Below are 27,318 nucleotides of genomic sequence, written 5' to 3'. Positions count from 1 at the left end.
GATCACTAATTCTTGCTGCGAAATAAACGTAATGGACTGTCTGGGCCTCTTTTGTGGTGCGCCTGCAGTCAGGCTCATTGTCTATATTTATTCTGTCACCAAACAGCTGCTCAGAAAAGAAATCCCTGACACGTCGAGCCGACAGCTGCCATTCCTCTGAGGGTTCAGAGTGAAAATGGTAACAGACAGAGAGGAGCTCAGAGCGATGTCCCTCAACAGAAACAACCTGAACAACATGAAAGGGAATCATTAAGGAGCTTTAACAGGCACTCAGGACCACCACATTTAAAACATATCTTGAGCAATCCTTTATAAAATACATCAAACTGCAAACTCTCTCTCCTGGATCCATAATGGCCGACAGCAGCAGCCCCCCGCTGACGTCCTATATCATGGACGAGGAGACTCTGAAGAGAAAACAGAAGGAGAAGCTGAAGAAGCTGATGGCTACAGGGGGAAACCCCCGACCTGCTCGCTCGCTCCTCTTCCTCACACTGAGGAACCCGTTCAGGAAGGCCTGCATCAGCATTGTCGAGTGGAAGTATCCTAAACCCCGTTTTGCTCTGACTGTAGATCCATGTGGTCAACTATGACCTGTCATGTAAATCTTTACTGCTCTACCAATTAGCTTTATTATGGTAGCCATGTAAGTTCTTCTTGGTAGCGTCGTTACTTTCTTATTGTTATCTTTGTTAGCTTCTTGTTGTTTGCATCGTTACCTTCTTATTCTTAGCCTTGTTAGTTTCTTGTAGTTAGCCTTGTTAGCTTCTTGTAGTTAGTTAGCCTTGTTAGCTTCTTGTAGTTAGTTAGCCTTGTCAGCTTCTTGTAGTTAGTTAGCCTTGTGAGCTTCTTGTAGTTAGTTAGCCTTGTGAGCTTCTTGTAGTTAGCCTTGTTAGCTACTTGTAGTTAGTTAGCCTTGTTAGCTTCTTGTAGTTAGTTTGCCTTGTGAGCTTCTTGTAGTTAGCCTTGTTAGCTTCTTGTAGTTAGTTAGCCTTGTTAGCTTCTTGTAGTTAGTTAGCCTTGTGAGCTTCTTGTAGTTAGCCTTGTTAGCTTCTTGTAGTTAGTTAGCCTTGTTAGCTTCTTGTAGTTAGTTTGCCTTGTGAGCTTCTCGTAGTTAGCCTTGTTAGCTTCTTGTAGTTAGTTAGCCTTGTTAGCTTCTTGTAGTTAGCCTTGTTAGCGTCTTGTAGTTAGCCTTGTTAGCTTCCTATAAATCCTCTTCAGACCTTTTGAGATCATCATCCTGTTAGCCATCTTTGCTAACTGCGTTGCTCTGGCTGTATATCTGCCCATGCCAGAGGAAGACAGCAACAACACCAATAGCAACCTGGTGCGTCATTGCGTGTGTTTGTGTGTGTGCGCGCGCGTGTGTTTTCGTGTGTGTCTTAGTAAATACTGTGTTTTAAATTCTAACAGTTTTAATGTCTCACAACGTGCAGATTGAGTTGTCATAACTCTTTTCACAGCATGTTTTCATTGATAATAATATATCAAGATGACTTGTAACATTAATGTGTCACATTGATTAATAAAGAATTGAATGAATCTTCTTTGTTCATCTAATCTTTTAATGTTCATGTTTTCATCACAAATTAAAACGGTTTGAAACAAAGTCCAGAGTCTTGTTTGATTTCATTAACATTTCATTTTTTAACTCAATGAATGTTTGACGAACTCAACATGTTTTTTTTTACTCACATGAACACTACGGCCTACGTTACACACAGCACCGCCAGACATCACAGCGACAGCACTGCTGTTAAATGCTGACTTTGGAGGGGCAATATGTCCAGGTCTCTAAAGACCCTCCATGGTCCACACTCTGATGACTGAGAAACAAGGCTGGGCCACAAACGCACACAGATATGGGATGACTGATGGGACCAGTGGGTTCATAAATTGGGATGTTTAGGACCAGTGGGTTCAGGGATTGACCTTGCCCCCATTTGATCGTGGATGGATGTCAGTAGGTGTGTTCTGTCCGTTCAGAAAATGACATACCAATGAAACTTGCCAAACATGGGGTCAACATATGGAACCAACATGTGTGATGGTCCAGCTAAACATGGCGTCAACAATATTACAAAGAATAAATTAAAATCCTTAAAAGCACAAAAATATCTCTTTAAAGTTTCAGATCATTCCCAGATTTATCAGTGGGATTGTTAACTGTAACTAATTTTTCCACAGTCAGGTGTAAGGTGTAATGGCTGTGAATTTGCTTTTATTTAGCAAACAAACAGGAAGTACCTGAAATGAACTTGAAATATCGGTCACACGTGTTTCTTATCATTTTAAAGGTGAAGTAAAGTTTACTGTAAAGTTTAACATTCAGTAAAGGTTACCGTAAAAATGATGATGTAACTCTACCAAACCATTCCAACACTTTAAAGTTAAATACTTTTATTACAGATTATAATCAGTCTAATCAGTGTTTCTGTATTATCTCTGATCTATGGGTTAGGGTTAGTATGAAACGCGCTCTGATGGTGGACCCAGCTGCAGTTTCAAAATGAAGGATTGACCTGATTTATCTCCAAGGACAAATATTGTCTCAAATATCAGCTGATTGAAATTAGAATGAAAGAGGACACAGGCAATCCTCTGAAAGACAGACAGGCAGGAGCAGATGGACAGAGAGAGACAGACAGACAGACAGACAGACAGAAAGACAGACAGACAGACAGGCAGGCAAACAGGCAGGCAGGCAGACAGACAGACAGACAGACAGACAGACAGGCAGGCAGGCAAACAGACAGGCAGGCAGGCAGGCGGGCAGACAGACAGACAGACAGACAGACAGACAGACAGACAGACAGACAGGCAGGCAGGCAAACAGAGAGGCAGGCAGGCAGGCAGACAGACAGACAGACAGACAGAAATACTTTTATTACAGATTATAATCAGTCTAATCGGTGTTTCTGTATTATCTCTGATCTATGGGTTAGGGTTAGTATGAAACGCGCTCTGATGGTGGACCCAGCTGCAGTTTCAAAATGAAGGATTGACCTGATTAATGTCCAAGGACAAAAATTGTCTCAAATATCAGCTGATTGAAATTAGAATGAAAGAGGACACAGGCAATCCTCTGAAAGACAGACAGACAGACAGACAGATTTAAAATCAACATAAAGTGACATATTAAAGTGAAATATAACCATTTGAACCAATGCAGTCAGTTTTTCTGTTTTCAGCGGTGTGAAAATGGTCTTTTCAGATCATAACAACAAACTACCGCCGCCTGCTGACAAGGAGAGTTATTTCCTTTCATGCATGAGCGTGGTGGTTGGCCGTCGGCTGTAGTCTTAGCGGTGTGTTCAAGTGCAACTTTTTGGCCAAGACGTGAGGCAACACCACAGGCGGCCTTCGTCGACAATACTTCTTTGCCGTCTGCTTGTTGTGTCATGGCCTTTAGTAGTAGCCTTAAATAGTAGTTCTCGAAGTTGCAAAGGTGACAGGCGCCCTCTTTTGGTATAAAATGGTATTACATGTGACTGCTGGTAAACTAGTAAACAGCTTGTCGGTTAATATATTTTTAATCGGTTGGATTCTTCATTAATCAGCGATTAATCGATTGATCACTAACATCCCTAATTGTTGTTGTTCATCGTTGTTGTGTGTTGTTGTTGTTTATTGTTTTTGCTTATCATTGTTGTTTATATTTGTTTGTTGTTCATGGTTGTTGATGTTTATTGTTGTGACACAGGAGAGTCTGGAGTACATCTTCCTCATCATTTTCTCCATCGAGTGTTTCCTGAAGATCGTGGCGTACGGATTTCTCTTCCACGCAGATGCTTACTTAAGAAACTGCTGGAACATTCTGGACTTTGTTTGTGTGTCTGTCGGGTCAGTATTTGTTTGTATACCATTCACACACACACACATGCAAACATACACAGATATGACTTGGGGGTTAAAACAGTCCGGGGCTGTCAGCGGCTCCACGATTCGTCCATGTGTTTTTTTAAAATCTGGATAGCATTGCTATGTTACGGGAAGGACACTTTGTTAGACACCAAGGGTGGAGAAATTGGCAAAAGCAAATGATGCTGACTTTAGCAAGCTGCGTTCCATTATTAGTGATTATCTCAACAGAAGAAGTGACGTGTTTGTTTACACATGTATGTTCTAATGTTCTGTGTGTATGTGCATCATTTTTCTGTTTCAATATAATCACTTTGTTTACCTGCAGCTTGTTCAATGTATACTGTGTGTGTGTGTGTAGCTTGTTCACAGTAGCAGTAGATGCCATTAACCACCTAAGTGGGGTGGAGGCTCCGGTGGGAGAAAAAGGTGGAGGTTTTGACATGAAAGCTTTGAGAGCGTTCAGAGTCCTCAGACCTCTCAGACTGGTTTCTGGAGTCCCCAGTAAGACACTCGTGTGAATGATCAGCGCATGTGTGAGGACATTAATACACGTATCTGTATCAGAGAGGTATTACCTGTGTTTTCTTTTGTACCTCCATCAGGCCTGCAGGTGGTGATGAACTCCATCCTGAAGTCCATGCTCCCTCTCTTCCACATCACCCTGCTCGTCCTCTTCATGGTCACCATCTACTCCATCATGGGCCTAGAGCTCTTCAAGTGTAAGATGCACAAGACCTGCTACTACACCGGCACAGGTAAGATCACCGTAGTAACTGATTCTAAACACCTGGGGCTGAAACTTCAAGGATAGTTCAGTATACCCAGAGTGTCTGTCAGTTACTTGTCTTCACTAACCTGACATCAGAGATCACACATAACGGTCACATGAAGCTCTTTAGCAACCTCACAAATCCACCCGGAGTTTCTGTGACAGCGTTCACATAAAAAGGGCAGATTTAGCTTCATATAACGATCATCATACTAAACAATGACACTCATCACTGTGACCTGTATGAGAAGGTCCGTTGGCCTTCTCTTTATATATCTTTAAGGCTCTTATTGGTAAACTTCCACCTTACATCACAGACCTGTTGGAGTGGAATACGAGTGCCTATACGAGTGCCTACATGACCCGTTCTTCTGATTGGCTCGTTCTTAAAGTCCTTGGAGCTTTTACTGAACTCGGTAAATCTGCATTTTCTTTTGATGCCCCAAATTTGTGGAACGCCCTCCAGCTAACTCTAAGGATCGGAGTTCTTCCCTCTCTTCCAGAGTTTAGGAATTTGATTTTGAACAACTTTGTTTCAAATTGTAACTGTTTTAAATGATCTCAGTGGTTTTTGTCACAGATTCTGAGTGTTTGATGTGTTTTTGCTTGTTTTACTGTGCTTGTAATCTCGACTGCATTGGAAATGAGGGAAACCTCAGTGTCTTTTCGAGAATAAATAAAGGTTTGAATTGAATTAAATTTCAGCTGATGTTAACATAGTGCCTATCAGTCTGTGCTGAAGGTTAAGGATTAATACCAGTAAAGAACAACTTAAATTTAATGTAATGTGTGTTTGCGCTCTCCTCACCTTCAGCTCACAGTGCTCCATGATGAAGAGATCTGATTGGTTATTAAGCGGAGTTTGTGTGTTTAGAATATTAATCAATTTAGAATTTAGAACTCATTTAAACTCATGATGTTTTCAAACTAAAAGAAAGATCCTCTGAAGCTGCCTTCTGTTGTTATATCTCAGGGTGATGGGATTGAGTGCTATAATCTCAACTACCTCAGAGTCTGAAAGCTGAATCTGTTTTTTAAGTTTAATATTAGCAGCCTGTAAAGAAGTAAAAGTTGCAGCTGGGCTTTAATTTTAAGTATTTAAGTCTTGACTCTCTCTAGCTGCAGAAATGGGACTTGTTTCTGTTCCTTTTATGCCTTTTAATGACTGTGGTGATGTTTTATGTATGCATGCATCTTCTCAATGCCTGAAAGTTTGGATACTGTTGTTACGATTTGATGTGATTAATTCAAACAGGACACAACAAAGTTATCAAAATAACCAACCCACAACACACACTAAACAACAGCTTGATGTGTGCTTTGCTTGTAATTATAAAATAATGAAAACTATATTTAAAGATTAAACTCTTGATTTCTTTGCGCTAAAAGAAAGCTGGTTTATTTGGGGCCTCACACGGGGCACATGTGTTATGATGTGATTAATAATTATACTGAATTACTAGTATTAATAAACTCAATAATTTATCTGAATTAATAACAACCGGGCACCACCATGGAATCATGATAATAATAGGATAAGATAATGGTGCCATAAGCCTAACCCTAACCCTATTTTATCTTCATACAAATGTTAGAAGATTCAGTCCACTGTGACCCAATCACAAATCCCATTCCTGTTATCTGTTAAAGTGCGTCTTGAAACAGGGAAAAGGAGTTTCAGGTTCGCTGCTCCTGCAGGATGGATGTGATCTGACTCATGACTTCCTGCTCTGTGACTAAGATATATTGCCCTGTCTTTGTTTTGTATCTTACATCTGTATCTTTGTTAAAATGAGCTGCTGAGCTGAGCTTGTTAAGGGGACTCTTAACAATCTCGACGAGGTTTTCCTGGTTAAATAGTCTTTTGATTAAAGAAATGTTCCCATTTATTGCAGGCATTATAGCCACAGTAGAAAATGAGAAGCCCTCTCCGTGCGCTCAGGCAGGAAATGGTCGTCGGTGTTCGATAAACGGTACGGAGTGCCGAGCTGGTTGGCCCGGTCCGAACCATGGGATCACACACTTTGATAACCTGGGTTTCTCCATGCTGACCGTGTACCAGTGCATCACCACGCAGGGTTGGACCGACGTTCTGTACTGGGTCAGTCATCACAGTGTTTGATCCTGTCAGGTTTACGATTTAACACATAATGACTTATTTAAACACCGGATGTGTTCTTACAGGTGAACGATGCCATTGGGATGGAATGGCCCTGGATCTTTTTTACCACACTCATCCTTGTGGGATCATTCTTCGTCCTAAACCTGGTTCTGGGAGTGCTCAGTGGGTATGTACCAGCCTTTATTTCTTTGATATTAATGACGTTATCCTTCATTCTGTTTGTTTCACTCTACTCTGACTCAGAGAGTTCACGAAGGAGCGTGAGAAGGCAAAGTCTCGAGGAGAGTTTCAGAAGCTGAGGGAGACTCAGCAGCTGGATGAAGATCTGAAGGGTTACATGGAGTGGATCACTCAGGCTGAAGTGATGGACAACGACCAGGAGGGGCAGGGTGATACACACACACACACACACACACACACGCACACGCACACACACACACACAACAATAACAACAGGTTAATTTACATAAGCTGCTCAATAAACTGTGTATGTACTTTAATTGTGTGTGTCTGTGTGTGTCTGTGTGTGTATGTGTGTCCTCAGGTCTGCTGGACACAGAAAATGGCGGCTCAGAGACAGGAAGTGTCAGTAAGATGGACACCATGCAGCTCATCGTTTATTACTAGTCAGTGAATTTAAGTTTCTGGTTAGAGATGTTAATGAAGCTTCTCATATATATTCATAATATTAATGAGTATAATAAAAAGTAAGAATAATAAGTTCCTCTGATTCAATCCGTTTTATTCTTTGTTCAGTAAACTCGCTCGTAAGTGGAACCGCTGGCTTCGCCGGCGATGTCTTGTTTACGTGAAGTCGAGACTTTTCTATTGGTGGGTCATCATGCTCGTCTTCTTCAACACGCTCGCCATTGCCACCGAACACCACCAACAGTCTGAACGACTCACAAACTGGCAAGGTGAGAGTGTAACACAAACACACAAACACACAAACACACACTCCTCCTCCTCCTCCTCCTCCTCCTCCTCAGATGATGCTAACAAGCTGCTGCTGTCCCTGTTTGCTCTGGAGATGATGAAGGCAATGTACTCTCTCTCCTCCTCCTCCTTGCTCTCCTCCTCCTCCTCCTTCTCTTCCTCCTCTCTCCTCCTCCTCCTTCTCTTCCTCCTCTCACCTCCTCCTCGCTCTCTTCCTCCTCCTCCTCCTCTCTCCTCCTCTCTCCTCCTCCTCCTCCTCCTCCTCCTCCTCCTTGCTCTCCTCCTCCTCCTCGCTCTCCTCCTCTCTCCTCCTCCTCCTCCTCACTCTCCTCCTCTCTGTTCCTCCTCCTCTCTCCTCCTCCTCCTCCTCCTCTCTCCTCTTCCTCCTCCTCTCTCTCCTCCTCTCTTCTCCTCTCTCTCCTCCACTTCCTCCTCTCTCCTCTTCCTCCTCTCTCTCCTCCTCCTCTCTCTCCTCCTCTCTTCTCCTCTCTCTCCTCCGCTTCCTCCTCTCTCCTCTTCCTCCTCTCTCCTCCTCCTCCTCTCTCTCCTCCTCCTCTCTCTCCTCCTCTCTTCTCCTCTCTCTCCTCCTCCTCCTCTCTCTCCTCCTCCTCTCTCTTCTCCTCTCTCTCCTCCTCCTCCTCTCTCTCCTCCTCCTCTCTCTCCTCCTCTCTTCTCCTCTCTCTCCTCCTCCTCCTCTCTCTCCTCCTCCTCTCTCTTCTCCTCTCTCTCCTCCTCCTCCTCTCTCTCCTCCTCCTCTCTCTCCTCCTCTCTTCTCCTCTCTCTCCTCCTCCTCCTCTCTCTCCTCCTCCTCCTCTCTTCTCCTCTCTCTCCTCCTCCTCCTCCTCTCTTCTCCTCTCTCTCCTCCTCCTCCTCTCTCTCCTCCTCCTCTCTCTCCTCTTCCTCCTCAGATAATGCTAACAAGCTGCTGCTGTCCATGTTTGCTCTGGAGATGATGATGAAGATGTACGCTCTGGGTCTGCCCTCGTATTTCATGTCTCTGTTTAACCGCTTCGACTGCTTCGTGGTGTCGACAGGAATCATGGAGCTCGTCCTTGTGCACATGGGCATCATGTCAGTGATGGGGATCTCTGTGCTACGCTGCATCCGCCTGCTGCGCCTGCTCAAAGTCACACGGTCTGCACTCATTCATTCACAACATGACCATGATCACATGATCTCTGTGGCTTCACTGATTGGTTGTCCTCCTTTCCCGAAAAAACAAACAGCTGATTAAAAACATTATGAACAGAAGGACTGTTATTTGTAGTCACTATCTGAAGTTCTTTATTGTTCATTTATTTGTTTGTTTGTAGTTACTGGACCTCTCTCAGTAATCTCGTGGCGTCCCTCCTGAATTCGGTTCGCTCCATCGCCTGCCTGCTGCTGCTCCTCTTCCTCTTTATTGTCATCTTCTCTCTGCTCGGCATGCAGGTGTTTGGAGGAAAGTTCAACTTTCCCAACAAGCTGAAACCTCGCAGCTCTTTCGACAGCTTCCCTCAGGCCCTCATCACCGTCTTCCAGGTACAAACACACTGTTCAAGCCCTCATCACCGTCTTCCAGGTACAAACACACACAGGTACAAACACACTGTTCAAGCCCTCAACACCGTCTTCCAGGTACAAACACACACAGGTACAAACCGACTGTTCAAGCCCTCATCTACGTCTAACAGGCTCAAACACATTGTTCTAGCCCTCATCAGCGTCTTCCAGGTACAAACATATTGTTCAAGCCCTGATCACCGTCTCACAGGTACAACGACAGACTTTGACAGTAAAGTTTCTGTTTAGTTTTAGCTCTCTTTAGGCCGGACTAAACCCAAACTCTTTTGGATAAATGAAGCAATTGTAATTGTTTGGAGTCCTGGTAAGAGTGCTGTCAGCTGTTTCATCTCTGAAATAAAGGCACCCTGATGATGGGGCTTATGGGGAGGATGGCGATTGTGATGATGATGAATATTAATCGTCATGTTCAAGATCCTGACAGGTGAGGACTGGAACGCTGTCATGTATGATGGCATCATGGCTCATGGAGGACCGAGCATGCCCGGCATCCTTGTCAGCATTTACTTCATCATTCTTTTCGTCTGCGGAAACTGTATCCTCACAGAGAGAGAGTGTGTGTGTGTGTGTGTGTGTGTGTGTGTGTGTGTGTGTGTGTGTGTGTGTTTCTGTGTGTGTGTGTGTGTGTGTGTGTGTGTGTGTGTGTGTGTGTGTGTGTGTGTGTGTGTGTGTGTGTGTGTGTGTGTGTGTGTGTGTGTGTGTGTGTGCTCATAGTTTAGTTTAGATCTTTGACTCGTCTGTTTTCAGTCATCCTGCTGAACGTATTCTTGGCGATTGCTGTGGATAATCTGGCTGAAGCTGAGTCACTGACTTTGGCTCAGAAAGAAAAAGCAGAGGAGCAGAAACGTAAGAAGGCTCTCAGGTGGGTCTTCTCCTTTCTCAAAGTAACACATTACAATTAAACCTGTTCTTTTTCCATGTCGTCAAATACCGATGCTTTGTCTATAATGAGTTTAACCTCAGGAGATGGCGGTCAGCTGACCATCACGTGGAAGAACAGAATGCAGTCAGGTTTCCGATTCCAAATTCTGATAAGCTTTATGTTCTCATTTGGTGTTTTGTGACAGAGATGTTAAATAAAATCTAATGATTGGTAAACTTTGAGACATCAAACAGTTGATGATGATCGATGCCTCCTGTTTGAAGTTTATATACAGAATGAGTTTCTTCTGTTGTCGAACTAATTGTCTGGTCGACCTCTATAGCGCTTTAATTAAAGAAATCATTTGACTCTTTGATCACTTTGAAATTCTTCTTGAAACTTTGAAAATGTCACATCGTCTCTGAAACTGTTGTGAGAGTTTAGTTTGTCACAATAACTAGCCCATGTTCAGTGACAGGAAGTCCTCCTGTTTATATTATCCCCAGTGTCCTATGAACGCCTCAGTTTAGATGAAGTCTTCTTTTGTTCGATAGTCTTAATGGAAATCTGCAGCTCGCTATAGACATTTTTATGGTCCAGACCATACATTTCTATGTAACAACCTCTGTGTTGATCACAGAGCCAACATGCCGGACAAAGCTTCAGAGGAGAAAGCAAACCTGGCTAAGAAGTTAGCTGAGCAGCGAGCGAAGGGCGTGGAGGGCATTCCAACTACAGCCAAGGTGAGGCGACAGCTCAACGTCTCATTATAACAATATGAAGTGTTCTCTGCCTTAAGCTCTGTTAATAAGTAAACACATCCAATTTATTTTCAGCTGAAAATCGACGAGTTTGAGTCCAATGTGAACGAGATCAAAGACCCGTTTCCTCCGGCAGACTTTCCAGGTGAATCTGTGTGAAGCCTGCAATGAATCAAACTGTTCTTGTTTACTGATTGATGGATTTATGGATTTGTTGAACCCTCTCTCTCTGACCAGGTGACGATGAAGAGGAGGACCCTGAGATCCCGGATAGTCCCCGACCTCGTCCTATGGCGGACCTGCAGCTGAAAGAGGAGGCCGTGCCGATGCCTGAGGCCAGCTCATTTTTCATCTTTGGACCTCAGAACAAGTACGAAGCCGTTTAACGATGATCAATCTGTTGTGGTTCAAAAAGAAGCTGACCACAGCTGAGGAGAATCAGAACGTTAACCAGAAATAAATAATGTCCAGACTGTCAGAGGTCGAATGACTGGTGGAAAATCGAGTGTTAGAAAAGGTTTAGTTTGATTTTGAAATACAGAGATGTCCCCTTAAGACAAAAACAACAGAAAACACTAAAACATTGTCTGAAAGCTCGAGACTTTGACAGAACTGGAGGTCACTTTTCTCTACATCACGTTATCACTGCGAGAGAGCGAGGTTAAAGAAAACGAGGAAATGAGGAATAATTGTAAAAGTGACCAGTTTCAGTTCTGACAGTAAAACAGATTAATCTGTGTTAAAGCTGTGAAGACGTCTGGAACCACACTACAGACAAAACCACCAAAACAGACAAAGCAAGAGATCCTGAGCAGCAGCTGGCTGTTAGTTAAATGTAGAGATACATGTGCATGTATGGTGGCCCTGAGTTGTCCAACAATCCTCGAAATGATTAGGACAGAGAATCCAACCTGTTCTGTAGATTTACACGAAAGTTTCAAAGCCAGTGCGCAAACGTGATTGGCTCGACATGAGTTCTTATTTCTCTTTAAACGTCAGTGATGAAGACGTCTTTAACCCTTCAGGTTCAGAAAGCTGTGCCATCGTATCATCAATGCGACCACCTTCACCAACATCATCCTCCTCTTCATCCTGCTCTCCTCCGTCTCTCTGGCTGCTGAGGATCCCATCGACCCCATGTCCTTCAGGAACCAGGTGACCCCCCCACACACCTGTGCAGATCATATGAAGCACTGAAAAGTCTTTCTGATAGAAATGTGTAATAAAGTCAAACACTTCTTATTACTTCTTATCTACGTGTTTGTACAGACAGAATAATTATCGATTTTTCCAGGTGTTGGCGTCCGCTGACATCGTCTTCACCTCCGTGTTCACAGCAGAGATCGTTCTGAAGGTAAAAACTGATGTTTACATTAAAGTGTAAATAATTTATTATACATATGAACAAACTTCACAGACCATTCAAATGTTGTTGGAATAAAAAGAACCAAAAGAATACTGATTCTGATCGACCTGTGTCACCTGATCGTTTCCTCCTCACCTGTTCAAATGCTAAGAACGTCACACAGTGGACATACATTTACCATCATGGAGAGAAGACGTCTGATTGGCTGTGATAAACAGGTGACCTGTCCAGGTGTACGCCCCCCCCCCCCCCACATGTTTATTTCATACCTGTGTTTCAGATGACGACGTACGGAGCCATCCTTCATACCGGTTCATTCTGCAGAAACTCGTTCAACATCCTCGACCTGCTGGTGGTCAGCGTGTCGCTGCTGTCCATGGGCATGGAGTGAGTCAATGTACACAACACTACTACACACCTACTACACGACACTACTACACACCTACTACACGACACTACTACACACCTACTACACGACACTACTACACACCTACTACACAACTAATTCACACAACGAATATACACACAACAGAACTAAAAGAACCCAGGTGGTGTTCTGTTATTGGACTTCTAGTCATAAACTGGAAAAACGAACACTATGTTCAAGGGGGGTCCATAACAGAACCTGGTCCTTCTACATAGCCTCTCCGAATTCCTCCCACATCTAGGTGTTTTGCTTCTGTAATTACCAATGTCTTTTTGCAGTAACCTCTGGCAGCCGCTTCCACCATGAAGGTTTTGAACAAAGACCACTCAGACTCCATGTACCCAACCAGGTTACACATGACATTTTTCTAGGGGTGGGTGTTGAAGACTTCACAGACAGGAGTCTATGTCAGACATTCCTAGTTCACCCTTACTACATAAAACACACCACACACAACACAACACATTGCCTCTATGGGCATAGGTCACACTACACATATAACACACAACTCATACACACAAAGAACAACACACTTTCTCTGCTGTCCATGTGTATGTGATCAGATCCAGTGCCATCTCTGTGGTGAAGATCCTCAGGGTGCTGAGGGTGTTGAGGCCTTTAAGGGCGATAAACAGAGCCAAGGGACTGAAGGTGAGACAGAGAATGGATAATAATGTCCTCAAATATCTGCACGTGTGTGTGTGTGTGTGTGTGTGGTAATATATAATGACTATGTCTCTGCAGCACGTGGTTCAGTGTGTGTTTGTGGCTGTGAAGACGATCGGAAACATTGTTCTGGTGACGATGCTGCTCGACTTCATGTTCGCCTGTATCGGAGTTCAGCTCTTCAAAGTGAGTCAGAGAGTAAATCTGTGTTTATTATTAATGATAATAATAGTGTTTCATAATGATGTCATCATTTTAACGTAATATTTATAAACTGTTTCCTATACATGTAATGTTTATTATGACTTGTGTTTGTTATGAGATCTTGAGCTCATTGGGTTCAGTAGCAGAATAAATAAAGGGGAAATGAAAAATAAAATCATTCAAATATTTACTGATGGCTTTTTCTCTCTAAGGGGAAGTTTTACTCATGCACAGATCCAGACCAGATGACCGAGGAGACCTGCAGGTATGTTTATCATGTAAACAAACACTTGTGTTGTTTTTTCACGTGTCTGATAGTTACTCACCTGTACCCCCACACCCCGACTCCCCTGTGTCTCAGAGGCTGGTTCATTAGGTACCAGGAGGGGGCGCTGCACGAGATGGAGCTCCATCAGAGACGCTGGACCAACTCGGAGCTGAATTTTGACAACATCCTAAATGGCATGCTGGCCCTGTTCACCATCTCCACCTTCGAGGGTTGGCCGAGGTCAGACCTGATCCTAGTCCTAATCCTTAAACTGACCCTACACCTGAGCCTAGTCCTGATCGCCTAGTCCTGATCCTTAAACCGATGCCAGACCTTAGCCTAGACCTAATCGTTAAACTGACCCAACACATGAGCTTGGTCCTAATAACCTAGTCCTGATCCTTAAAATGACCCCAGACCTTAGCCTAGTCCTGATCCTTAAAATGACCCCAGACCTTAGTCTAGTCCTAATCATTAAACTGACCCCCAGACCTGAGCCTCCTGATCCTTAAACTAAAAAACAGTATCATCTGCGTACATTATGGTTTCAACCTCAGGACAAATAGATGGAAGGTCATTAATGTGAAGGCTGAACAAGAGGGGGACCAAGAATGGATCCTTGCAGGACACCAAGAAGAAGTGGGTTTCACGCAGGCAGCAGTCAGGTCACCTAAAGGTGCCAATGACAAATTAGATCCTGTCCACAAACAGGTGATCAGCTGGAGCTCAGGGCGGAGTCTATGAGACAATCACAGGTCATGACAGTCTGAAAGGTTCTGAGCCAGCAGGTTGTGTGTTTTAGCTCGACCTGCTAACTCAGGTGTGTGTATGTGTGTGTGTGTGTGTGTGTGTGTGTGTGTGTGTGTGTATGTGTGTGTGTGTGTGTGTGTGTGTGTGTGTGTGTGTGTGTGTGTGTGTGTGTGTGTGTGTGTGTGTGTGTGTGTCACAGACTCCTGTATAAAGCCATAGACTCTAACCTGGAGGACAAAGGTCCCGTGTACGACAACAGAGTGGCCATTTCCATCTTCTTCATCGTCTACCTCATCCTCATCGCCTTCTTCATGATGAACATCTTCGTCGGCTTCGTCATTGTCACCTTCCAGGAGCAGGGAGAGCAGGAGTACAAGAACTGCGAGCTGGACAAGAACCAGGTACACACACTACACAAACACACACACAGAAACACACACACCTATTGAATTAATATTGTTTTACCTGTTGACCTATGTGACTCGTTCAACTGTCTCACTTGTCTTACCTTTTCACCTGAGTGACCAGTTCACCTATTGACTTGTCCACTGGTCTTACCTGTAAGACCTGTTCACCGGTCTTACCTGTTCACCGGTCTTACCTGCTCACCTGTCTTACCTGTGTCACCTGCAGCGTCAATGTGTGCAATACGCTCTGAAGGCCCGCCCCCTTAGGTGTTACATACCCAAGAACCCGTATCAGTACCAGGTGTGGTATATCGTCACTTCCTGTTACTTTGAGTACCTGATGTTCCTGCTCATCATGCTCAACACCATGTGTCTGGGGATGCAGGTACACACACACACTCACTCACACTACACACACACACACACACACACACACACACACACACACACACACACACACACACACACACACACACACACACAAAGGGTTAAATGTTCCTCTAACCCAGTGCAAACTGTGTCTCTGTGTGTCGCTGCGGTTTGTATTTAAATGACCCATTATTCAGTCATTTGAAGAATAATCATCTCTTTCTCTGTGAATCAGCCTCATTGTAAAAAGAGTCTAACTCACCAACAGGGGGCGCTAACAGCCACGCACAGTTAGAGTGTAAACATGGTCGTCTGCTGAGAGTTGGTGGTAACTACGCCGCAGTATTTGTAAGAGATGTGACGCTCAAACACTCCAGAGATCAGGAAAACCCTTCCACCTCTGTAAGACTCACCTGTCTGATTATATATTTACCTGTCAGCACTGTAACCAGTCGGATCACGTCACTCACCTGTCTGATTATGTATTTACCTGTCAGCACTGTAACCAGTCGGATCACGTCACTCACCTGTCTGATTATGTATTTACCTGTCAGCACTGTAACCAGTCGGATCACGTCACTCACCTGTCCGACATGCTGAACGTGATCTTCACGGTCCTCTTCACTGTGGAGATGATCCTGAAGCTCATGGCGTTCAAAGCAAAGGTCAGTCTGTATATTTGTATTCATGTTTTAAATATTAAATATGGAGGATCTTATTTTATCTTGTGAATAATTATTTCTTAAACAGGTTTATCAATTCTCTGATTTGAACTTCATTTTCCTGTGAAAACACAAACATGAAAACCTGTAAATATTTAATAATCATGAATATCACTGAACACACACACACACATTAACACACACATACATTAAGATGTATATACATTATATGTGTATACATGTATATATGTATGTATTATATGTATTGTATATACATTATATGTATATACATTAAGACCACACATTTACACACATTTACACACACACATCGTGTCATTGTTATAGGGTTACTTTGGAGACCCGTGGAACGTGTTCGACTTCGTCATCGTTATTGGGAGTGTGGTGGACGTCATTCTGAGCGAGATCGATGTAAGAAACATAATTCTTCTATTGAACATTATTTCATCATTATCTGCCTGTCCATGTGTAATCCCGCCCCTCACACACACATACATCATTATCTACCTGTCCAGGTGTAACCCCAGTTATCTCACACACACGCACACACACACACACACACACACACACACACACACACACACACACACACACACACACACACACACACACACACACACACACACACAAACACACACACACACACACACACACACACACATCATTATCTTCCTGATAATGTAGTTTGTGCATACTCGCGTATAAACCAAACTCACCCTGGTGAAGTAAACGTTCCCCCTCGATCACAGAATACTGAAGAGCACTTTTTTTAAACTCTTTAAATAACGAGCTAATGAGCGGCTGTGATGCTCTGACACGGCGAATGATCTTCACCCCCAGTCTTCCATTATGACATCACTTTCTGTCACTGTCACAGGCTTGCCTTCACATCCTGTAGCACCTGATTTTTGTTCTTCTGTGACATCACTTCCTGTGTGTGTCTCCTCCCACAGGCAGCTCTGGCCTCCTCTGGAGGACTTTACTGTCTCCACGGCTGTGCTGTAACTATCCACCTGCTGCACCTGCATGAACATGATGCATGACACACCTGAGCATTGTTCACACACAGGTGGACCTTTACCTCAAGTATCAGGACACCAACATCTGAAAACCTTTACCTTATATGGAGTTGTCTTCCTGTCAGCAGCTGGTCTCCACCAATCAGAAGAAGCTGAATTTAGAAACATATCCATGTTTACAGGGTTTAAGGTGCTAGTTCATGATGACACACATAAAGAGATGAAGCATCTGAGTGAGAAAGCAGGTTTGTTTGAGAGCACAGAGCTAAACATCGCTGTGTCGTCTGCATAACGCTGAATCTTAAGGACGAGAGAGAGTTCAAAATATCGAAATTCATCTGTTTGTAAAGACATGAATCTGTAGAAGGACTCTGATCCATAACGCTGTAATATTCGTGAACAATTAGCATGAATGACCCTGTTGAATATTTCAGATCTCTAATACGTGTTCAGCGTTCCTGTTAGCCTGCATGTTTGAATCTCCTCCCATAATAACATCATGATGAACGTGTGGTTACACAAAGTTTAAATAAACACCAACAATGTTTGAAACATGAGCTAAAATATTAAAAACGTTTTATTTCTGCAGGCTGTGGATCCTATGCAGGCCATCGCGGTGAGTTTCAACGGCTTCATTTAAATTCAACTTATACTCAACGCACCTGTGATCATTTAAACTGACCTGTGATCAGAGAACATGATGTTCAAACTGACCTGTGATCAGGAACATGATGTTTAAACTGACCTGTGATCAGGAACATGATGTTTAAACTGACCTGTGATCAGAGAACATGATGTTTAAACTGACCTGTGATCAGGAACATGATGTTTAAACTGACCTGTGATCAGGAACATGATGTTTAAACTGACCTGTGATCAGGAACATGATGTTTAAACTGACCTGTGATCAGAGAACATGATGTTTAAACTGACCTGTGATCAGAGAACATGATGTTTAAACTGACCTGTGATCAGTCCTCAGAAAACATGAGTGTTTCCGTGACTTTCTTCCGGCTGTTCCGTGTGATGCGTTTGGTGAAACTTTTAAATCGATCTGAGGGTATCAGGAATCTTCTGTGGACCTTCATCAAGTCCCTGCAGGTTAATATTCTTCTTATTATTATTATCATCATTAATATATATATATATATATTTTTTTTGTTTTATTTATTTTATTTTTTTTTACTGTCTGTGTCTCAGGCTCTTCCATATGTGGCGCTTCTCATCCTCATGTTGTTCTTTATATATGCTGTGGTTGGAATGCAGGTACACACACACACACACACACACACATACACACACATACACACACACACACACACACACATACACACACACACACACACACACACACACACACACTGGCTTGAAATCTTAAGTGGTATAACAGTGGGATTGATGGACTGGTAAGGACGCATGAGTGTGACATCAGTGCAGCCGGAGTTGTCTGCCTGAAGTACCTCGCAGCAGAGACACATCATCGAGGATTTCATGTTCTCGGTCTTTCTGAGGTTCAGAATCAGTTACAGACAAGACAGAGCTGGTTCAATATGTTTTAGGCACAGAAGAATAATATATAGTGTCATCAGCATAAGGATTTTCTGAATTTTGTTTGATATCATTTGTAAATGATGTAATCAGATGTGGGCCTGCTATAGCTCCCTCGGGTACTCCTTTATGATCACTTTAAGAATAATCAGGTAGTGGAGACTGTAGACCAGCAAAGGGAAAGACAGCAGCTGACCAGTCTTTCTTCTGATTTAAAGGTCCACAGATTAAGAATACTCTCCCACCAGAAATAAAACATGAACTGATCAAAAGCTCTTAATAACAAAATATGGCTTAAACATCGGCAAACCTGCAAACACTAAATTACATGTTTTATTATAGCACAGCATATTTTACTTATTTTTTCTTTGTGTTTGTTCATAGGTGTTATTTTTAATTATTGCTCTTAAATTCTTACTCTGAGTCATTATCATGTCAAAGTGTGCTTTACTGTTTGTTTTTATGCATCTTAGATAACCTTAGAAAACAGTCCTCATCATTAAAGAACTGGTTTTAACTGGTTACATTTGAGTTTTTATTAGCAACAGGACCCTAACGCCCTAAACCAGGACCCTAACCCCCTCACCCAGGACCCTAACGCCCTAAACCAGGACCCTAACCCCCTCACCCAGGACCTTAACACCCTAAACCGGGACCCTAACCCCTTCACCCCGGCCCCTAACCCAGGACCCTAACCCAGGACCCAAACCCCCTAACCCCCTAACCCACCACCCTAACCCCCTCACCCAGGACCCTAAACCTAACCCAGTGGGAACAGATGATGCACAGTCTGTAACAACATCTTCTCTTTATGCAGATATTTGGTAAAATTGCGTTGGTTGACGGAACATACATCAACAGGAACAACAACTTTCAGACGTTCCCACAGGCGGTGCTGCTGCTATTCAGGTGTTTATGAACGTGTGACTGATCAGCTGTTTGTGTTTATGAACGTGTGACTGATCAGCTGTTTGTGTTTATGAGTGTGTGAATTCAGTTTCCTTGTCTCTATTGTGCAGGTGTGCGACAGGTGAGGCGTGGCACGAGGTCATGTTAGCAAGTATGTACGGCAAGAAGTGTGACCCAAAATCAGATTACCTTCCCGGAGAGGAGAACACCTGTGGCTCCAACTTCGCCATCATCTACTTCATGAGTTTCTACATGCTGTGTGCATTCCTGGTAACACACACACACACACACACTAATACTGACTAACTGACTAATAACGTTAAACATGACTGATGGATTTCCTTGTGTGTGTGTGTGTGTGTGTGTGTGTGTGTGTGTGTGTGTGTGTGTGTGTGTGTGGTGTTCTTGTTCTTCAAAGATCATCAACCTGTTTGTGGCCGTCATCATGGATAACTTTGACTACCTGACTCGTGATTGGTCGATCCTCGGTCCTCAGCACCTGGATGAGTTTAAGAAGATCTGGGCGGAGTACGATCCTGAGGCCACGTAAGCCACCGTACTTTGATGTCTTATATGTTTGGCCCTTAGGAGCCACTGTACTTTAATGTCTTATATGTGTGGCCCTTAGGAGCCACTGTACTTTAATGTCTTATATGTGTGGCCAGTGTGGACTATGCACAGCTCTACCAGGCATCTTTCTCTCCAACGTGCGCTCACTGTGCAACAAACTGGACGAACTTCAGCTACTGATGGGAAGAAAAAGAGACTTTTATACATCCTGTGTTTTGTGTTTCATGGAGACGTGGCTGTGTGGAGTGATACCGTACTCACAACTTTCCGGGAAAAAAAAAGGGTGGAGGAATCTGTTTCTATGTCAACAGTAGCTGGTGTACGGATGTAAATGTAATCCAAAGGCATTGTTCTCCTGAGCTGGAATCTTTTTTTCATTCATTGCAAACCTTTTGATTCCCCCCGCGAGTTCGCTTCATTCATTCTGGCCGGTGTTTACATTTCACCGCAAGCCAACTTGCAGGAGGCACAGCGCCCTCTCGCCGACCAGATACTGTGGTGGAGTGTGGAGCGGACAAACCCGGACTCCTTAATTATTGTCCTCGGCGACTTTAACAAAGGTAATCTCAGTCATGAGCTCCCTAAGTACAGACAGATTATTAAATGTCTGACCAGAGAGAGAAATGTTTTGGATCACTGTTACACCACCGTCAGCAATGCCTATCACGCTGTCCCCCGCGCTGCACTGGGCCACTTTGAACATGTCATGGTCCATTTGATTCCTTCATACAAGCAGAAATTAAAGCTCTGTAAACCTGTGGTGATGACATCAAAGCAGGGGACCAGTGAAGTTGTGGAAGAATTAAAGGCGTGCTTATACTGTACAGACTGGGATGTTTTCAGGTCTGCCACAGTCTGGATGAGTACACAGAGGCTGTGACGTCATACATTGACTTCTGCCAGGTCTTGTGTGTAACATCACGCACTACGGTGAGTAACAACAACGACAAGCCCTGGTTCACAGCTAAACTCAGACGGTTAAGGCAGAAATCGGAGGAGGCATTCAAGAGCGGGGACAGGGAGAGTTTTAAAAAGGCTAAATACACCTTCAATAGGGCGTTGAGAGATGCCAATCGTCTTTACTCTGAGAAACTACAACAACAGTTCTCAGACAGAGATACTAGCTCAGTCTGGAAAGGTCTCAGACAGCTCACCAGCTACAAGCCTAAAACCCCACACTCTGCAAGTGACCTGCGTCTGGCCAACAACCTGAACAACTTCTACTGTCGCTTTGAAAGACAATGGGACAGCCCAGAAACCAACAACTCCACTCCACAACTTTGTTTGAGGTGTTAATAAGATCTTTAAGAGACAGAACCCCCGCAAAGCAGCTGGACCAGACTCTGTCTCTCCCTCTATCCTGAAGCACTGTGCTGATCAGCTGTCTCCAGTCTTTACAGACATTTTTAACAGCTCATTGGAGACATGCCATGTGCCAGCCTGCTTCAAGTCCTCAACCATCATCCCTGTCCCCAAAAAGCTAAGGACCACAAGACTTAATGACTTCAGACCCATCACCCTGACCTCTGTGGTGATGAAGTCTTTTGAGCGCCTTGTGCTCTCCCACCTCAAAAACATCACAGACCCTCTCCTGGACCCCCTGCAGTTTGCCTACAGAGCCAACAGGTCTGTGGATGATGCTGTCAACCTGGCCCTTCACCACATCCTCAAGCATCTGGACCCAGCAGGAACCTACGCCAGGATCCTGTTTGTGGATTTCAGCTCTGCTTTCAATACAATAATCCCGGCTCTGCTCCAGGACAAGCTCTCCCAGCTGAAAGTGCCTGAGTCCACCTGCAGGTGGATCACAGACTTCCTGTCTGACAGGAGACAGCAAGTGAAGCTGGGGAAGAGTGTTTCGGACAGCAGGACTATCAGCACTGGCTCCCCTCAAGGCTTCGTTTTTTCTCCTCTGCTCTTCTCCCTGTACACCAACAGTTGTACCTCCAGTCATCAGTCTGTCAAGCTCCTCAAGTTCGCAGACGTCACCACCCTCATTGGACTGATCTCTCGTGGTGATGAGTCTGCCTACAGGTGGGAGGCTGACCATCTGGTGATCTGGTGCGGCGAAAACAATCTAGAGCTTAACGCTTTGAAGACAGTGGAGATGGTTGTGGACTTTAGGAAAAATGCAGCCGCCCCCAGCCCCATCACCATCGATGAATCCATGGTGTCTAATGTGAAGTTTTTCCGCTCCCTGGGGACCATCATCTCCCAGGACCTCAAGTGGGAGCTGAACATCACCTCCCTCATCAAGAAAGGACAGCAGAGGATGTACTTGCTGCGGCAGCTGAAGAAGTTCAACCTGCCAAAGACCATGATGGTTCACTTCTACACTGCCATCATTGAGTCCATCCTCTCCTCCTCCATCACAGTCTGGTAGCGCATCATCCGCTCTGCTGAGAAGGTGATTGGCTGCAACCTGCCATCTCTCCACGACCTGTAAACCTCCAGGACCCTGAGGCGTGCAGGTAAGATTGTGGCCGACCCCTCTCACCCCGCACATGGACTGTTTGAGACTCTCCCCTCTGGTAAGAGGCTGCGGTCCATCAAGACCAAAACCTCTCGCCACAAGAACAGTTTCTTCCCCTCCGCTGTCAGCCTGATGAACAATGTCCCTGCTCCCCCCCTCCTCCCACATAACACAGACTCTCATCAGCCCCACAGTCAGTAAAACATCAAAGTAATGTGAATGCTGAACTGTTCTTTATGAGCTACATTAACGCCCACTGGACTTTAAATTTATTTTCCTTACATGCACTCTGTGAGTAGGTTACATACACTGTAAGATTTTTCTCATAGTCCACAGCACAGCTCCTACATTGCACCTTTTGTACATTTTGTGTTTTGTATTTTTTACATTTTATATTTTACATTTTTAAATTATATTTTATATATTTTAATAGCTTCTTATACTGTATTATTTAAGTTGTTGCTAGTTTTGCTCTATTTCCTTGTTAATTGTTTAGAACCAATACACCAAGTCAAATTTCAATGTGTAAATGTACTTGGCAATAAAACCCGATTCTGATTCTGATTCTGATTCTGATCATGCAGGTGACAGGTCCTGATAGTATCATGGTGACATGGTCCTGATAGTATCATGGTGACATGGTCCTGATAGTATCATGGTGACAGGGTCCTGCTAATGACAGGGTCCTGCTAATGACAGGGTCCTGCTGGTGAACTCAATTAGTTGTTCATGATTGATCTGTTTGCTCTGGTGAGACTAATTCAGGTAGAGGTGCTGTTATGACTTTGGTGGTCCATGTGTGAAGGCTTAACAGACTGAACTGAAGAGACTCTTTTTGAGTCCAAAGTTGGTCCATATTAAAGTATGAAATAAACTACTGTATTTGTGTGTTAGTATCTAACCCTTTTTTAAATATTGTCTGGCCTATAGGGGGCGTATTAAGCACCTTGACGTGGTGACTCTCTTGCGTAGGATTCCTCCTCCTCTGGGTTTTGGAAAGTTTTGTCCACATCGAATCGCCTGCAAGGTGAGAAACTGTTGCACCTGGTGTCAGGTCAACATCGAGTTGGTATAAACGCTTCACAACGTTCACACACCATGACGCTTACATCCTCTGATATCTAACCATGACCCCAACTTCCTGTGATATCTAACCATGACCCCAACATCCTGTGATAGCTAACCATGACCCCAACATCCTGTGATAGCTAACCATGACCCCAACATCCTGTGATAGCTAACCATGACCCCAACATCCTGTGATAGCTAACCATGACCCCAACATCCTGTGATATCTAACCATGACCCCAACATCCTGTGATAGCTAACCATGACCCCAACATCCTGTGATAGCTAACCATGACCCCAACATCCTGTGATAGCTAACCATGACCATGACCCCCTGTTGAACGCCATTGACAACTGTGTAGTAAAAAGGTGAAATTTCTCCATCTCTCTCTCCGCTCACTCTAATAAATGCAGAAGGAGGCACATTGCACTCAGTTGGCGGTAAATGCGGTGCAGTAACTCTAAGTATTTATAAGAGCTGTGACGCTCAAATTTTCCAGTGATCAGGAAAACACTTTCACCTCTTTATGCCTTCAAAATAAAAGCTCTGTAAATAATGGATTAACATAACCAGGGGTTAAATCAGTCTGGGACTGTCAGCGCTCTGGAGCCTTTACCATGACAATGCAAGATTTCCTCCTGTTTCAGTTTCCTTTGATTGCTCCATATAGCGAACTTACAGTGTGTGTGTGTGTGTGTGTGTGTGTGTGTGTGTGTGTGTGTGTGTGTGTGTCTGTGTGTGTGTGTGTGTGTGTGTGTGTGTGTGTGTGTGTGTGTTACAGAGGCTGGTGTCTATGAACATGCCCCTGAACAGTGACGGCACAGTTACCTTTAACGCCACGCTGTTCGCTCTGGTCAGAACGGCTCTGAAGATCAAGACTGAAGGTCAGTGTGTGTGTGTCTGTGTTACACTTTGTGTAAATTGGCTGAGTGGTGTTGATGAACCAGCAGCTCATGGTGTGATTTTTAGGATTTTTCTGTCTGTTCAGGAAACTTTGAACAAGCTAATGAGGAGCTCCGAGGGATCATCAAGAAGATCTGGAAACGAACCAGCATGAAACTCCTGGACCAGGTCATCCCACCAATCGGAGGTCAGAGACTGACGGACAGTAACATCTGGATCTGATATGAGGATGAACTCTATGAATACATAAGCTCGGTATTAAAACTCTGTGTGTTCTCTCAGACGATGAGGTGACAGTGGGGAAGTTCTACGCCACCTTCCTGATCCAGGATTATTTCAGGAAACTGAAGAAGAGACAGGAGGAGTACTACGGTTGCCGACCCACCAAGAACAACGCCACACATGAGATTCAGGTGAGCTCAGAATGAGCTCAGCATGAGGTTGATTTCTGATGATTGCTTGAAGACTAACAGGTGTTTGTGTGGATCAGGCCGGTCTGAGGAACATCGAGGAGGAAGCAGCTCCTGAACTTCACAGAACGATCTCTGGAGACCTGGTCACCGAGGAGGAGATGGAGCGAGCCATCGATGAAGCTACTGACACCATCTTCAGGGTGACAACGACACTGGAAGTGTTTTAACAGAATAGGGATAAACAGTTCCATCTGACACAGGATTTAAGATTGGCATCACACCTAACACCTGTATCACATCTAACACCTGTATCACACCTGTATCATACCTGTATCACACCTAACACCTGTATCACACCTGTATCATACCTGTATCATACCTAACACCTGTATCACATCTAACACCTGTATCACACCTGTATCACACCTAACACCTGTATCACACCTGTCTCACACCTGTATCACACCTGTATCACATCTAACACCAGTATCACACCTAACCCCTGTATTACACATAACACCTGTATCATACCTGTATCACACCTAACACCTGTATCATATCTAACACCTGTATCACACCTGTATCATACCTAACACCTGTATCACACCTGTATCATACCTAACACCTGTATCACATCTAACACCTGTATCACACCTGTATCACATCTAACACCTGTATCATACCTGTATCATACCTGTATCACACCTGTATCATACCTAACACCTGTATCACATCTAACACCTGTATCACATCTAACACCTGTATCACACCTAACACCTGTATAACACCTGTATCACACCTGTATCACACCTAACACCTGTATCACATCTAACAGCTGTATCACACCTAACACCTGTATCACATCTAACACCTGTATCACATCTAACACCTGTATCACACCTAACACCTGTATCATACCTAACACCTGTATCACATCTAACACCTGTATCACACCTGTATCACACCTGTATCATACCTAACACCTGTATCACAACTAACACCTGTATCACAACTAACACCTGTATCACACCTATATTATACCTGTATCACACCTAACACCTGTATCATACCTGTATCATAACTTTATCACACCTATATCATACCTGTATTGTACCTGTATCATCCCTGTATCATACCTGTATCACACCTATATCATACCTGTATCATACCTGTATCATACATTTATCACACCTGTATCACACCTGTATCATAACTTCATCACACCTGTCTAAAACCTGTATAGTATAACACCTCTCTAACATCGAGGCTGTCTAACACCTGTCTACACCTGTCTAACAGCTGTATAGTATAACACCTGTATATCGTGTCACAGAGACAGGGCAGTCTGTTTGGGAACACTGAGCCGTTTCCTGGAGACACAACCCAGGACACAAACCAGAGGCCCCTGCAGATGACTGAGGGAAACCCCAACAACAGAGCACATCGAGACAGGTACCGCAGTGTGTGTGTGTGTGTGTGTGTGTGTGTGTGTGTGTTTACTGTGCTCTGACTTTTTGTCTTTTTTTCAGTCTTTATTAAAGTGTGAGGAGCTGATCTCTGATTGGACGACCTGATGGATATGAACTCTTCCTGTTGAAATATTTCAAATAAAAATCTGTGAAATGCTTTGACTGTTTGTCTGCTTGTTATTCCACGTTTACATTTTTACTCTAATGTTATTAAAACAGCTGATCATGCTCCAAATCACATCTGTATTTAATGACTTCATGAACTTCTGATCAGGTGAGCCTCAGTTTTACAGCTGGGTCATCAAACAGTCACCTGTTCGTGATTCAGCACTTTGTTTTCATTCATTAAAGGGACACTGCCTGAAACATTAATTTAAAGACACAGCACCCCCTAGTGGTTACAGGATGTCATTAGGATTAAGATTAACTTTATTGTCCCAGTGGGAAATTTGTCTTGGACTTCACAGAGCTCTGATGCAGTAGCAAAAAATAACAAAATACATGAATTTGTCGGTAAAACATGTCAGTTAAATAATCATTAAATTCCATACAAGTGAATTACTGAAACCATTAATATGTAATAGTTATGAAAAGTGATAACAGTGCAGGTACATCTACACATCTTCACACACACACTCACACCACCTCATACATGCACACGTATACACACACATTACAGCTTAGGTGCTGTTGAGGGCTTTGATGGACAAGGGAACAAAGGTATGTCTCAAACGGTTGTTCCTCCCTCGGGGTACCCTGTATCGTCGGCCTGAGGGGAGGAGCTGTTACTCAGGGTGAAGAACATGAGATGGGTCTGAGATTATTTTTTGTGCCTGTCTGATTATGGTTTATTGAAAGATGTCTTGGAGGCTGGGGTGTTGATGAACTCCCATGAGTTTCATGGCTGTCTTTGTGAGTCTGTTGATTTGGG

The 27,318-nt window shown here is 43.8% G+C and overlaps 1 protein-coding gene and 1 long non-coding RNA gene across 2 annotated transcripts; one reads left to right on the top strand and one right to left on the bottom strand.

The window, feature by feature from the left end:
• Positions 1-165: 165 nt before the first annotated feature.
• Positions 166-26,544, top strand: LOC110004450 (dihydropyridine-sensitive L-type skeletal muscle calcium channel subunit alpha-1-like). The gene is made up of 42 exons (XM_065955293.1): positions 166-541; positions 1,222-1,327; positions 3,704-3,843; positions 4,223-4,365; positions 4,467-4,619; positions 6,529-6,734; positions 6,818-6,921; positions 6,999-7,144; positions 7,300-7,381; positions 7,512-7,672; positions 8,600-8,825; positions 9,005-9,212; positions 9,669-9,789; positions 10,002-10,116; positions 10,757-10,859; positions 10,953-11,022; positions 11,115-11,247; positions 11,903-12,032; positions 12,172-12,231; positions 12,524-12,630; positions 13,234-13,321; positions 13,415-13,522; positions 13,753-13,805; positions 13,902-14,048; positions 14,758-14,959; positions 15,192-15,350; positions 15,889-15,999; positions 16,342-16,425; positions 16,968-17,015; positions 17,623-17,649; positions 18,009-18,134; positions 18,234-18,299; positions 19,399-19,490; positions 19,601-19,760; positions 19,909-20,036; positions 23,464-23,560; positions 24,384-24,486; positions 24,591-24,692; positions 24,788-24,918; positions 24,996-25,118; positions 26,252-26,370; positions 26,448-26,544. Exons 1-42 carry the CDS (start codon positions 354-356, stop codon positions 26,455-26,457), a joined length of 4,986 nt encoding a protein of 1,661 aa, XP_065811365.1. The 5' UTR covers positions 166-353; the 3' UTR covers positions 26,458-26,544.
• Positions 25,060-25,387, bottom strand: LOC136179269 (uncharacterized). The gene is made up of 3 exons (XR_010666444.1): positions 25,305-25,387; positions 25,236-25,264; positions 25,060-25,199 (listed from the first exon to the last, which is right to left on the bottom strand). It is a non-coding gene; the product is annotated as an uncharacterized lncRNA (long non-coding RNA).
• Positions 26,545-27,318: the final 774 nt, after the last annotated feature.

The sequence above is a fragment of the Labrus bergylta genome, chromosome 5, assembly GCF_963930695.1.
Source record: "Labrus bergylta chromosome 5, fLabBer1.1, whole genome shotgun sequence".
NCBI classification, from domain to species: domain Eukaryota; kingdom Metazoa; phylum Chordata; class Actinopteri; order Labriformes; family Labridae; genus Labrus; species Labrus bergylta.
This window is presented reverse-complemented; position numbering and strand designations above follow the sequence as displayed.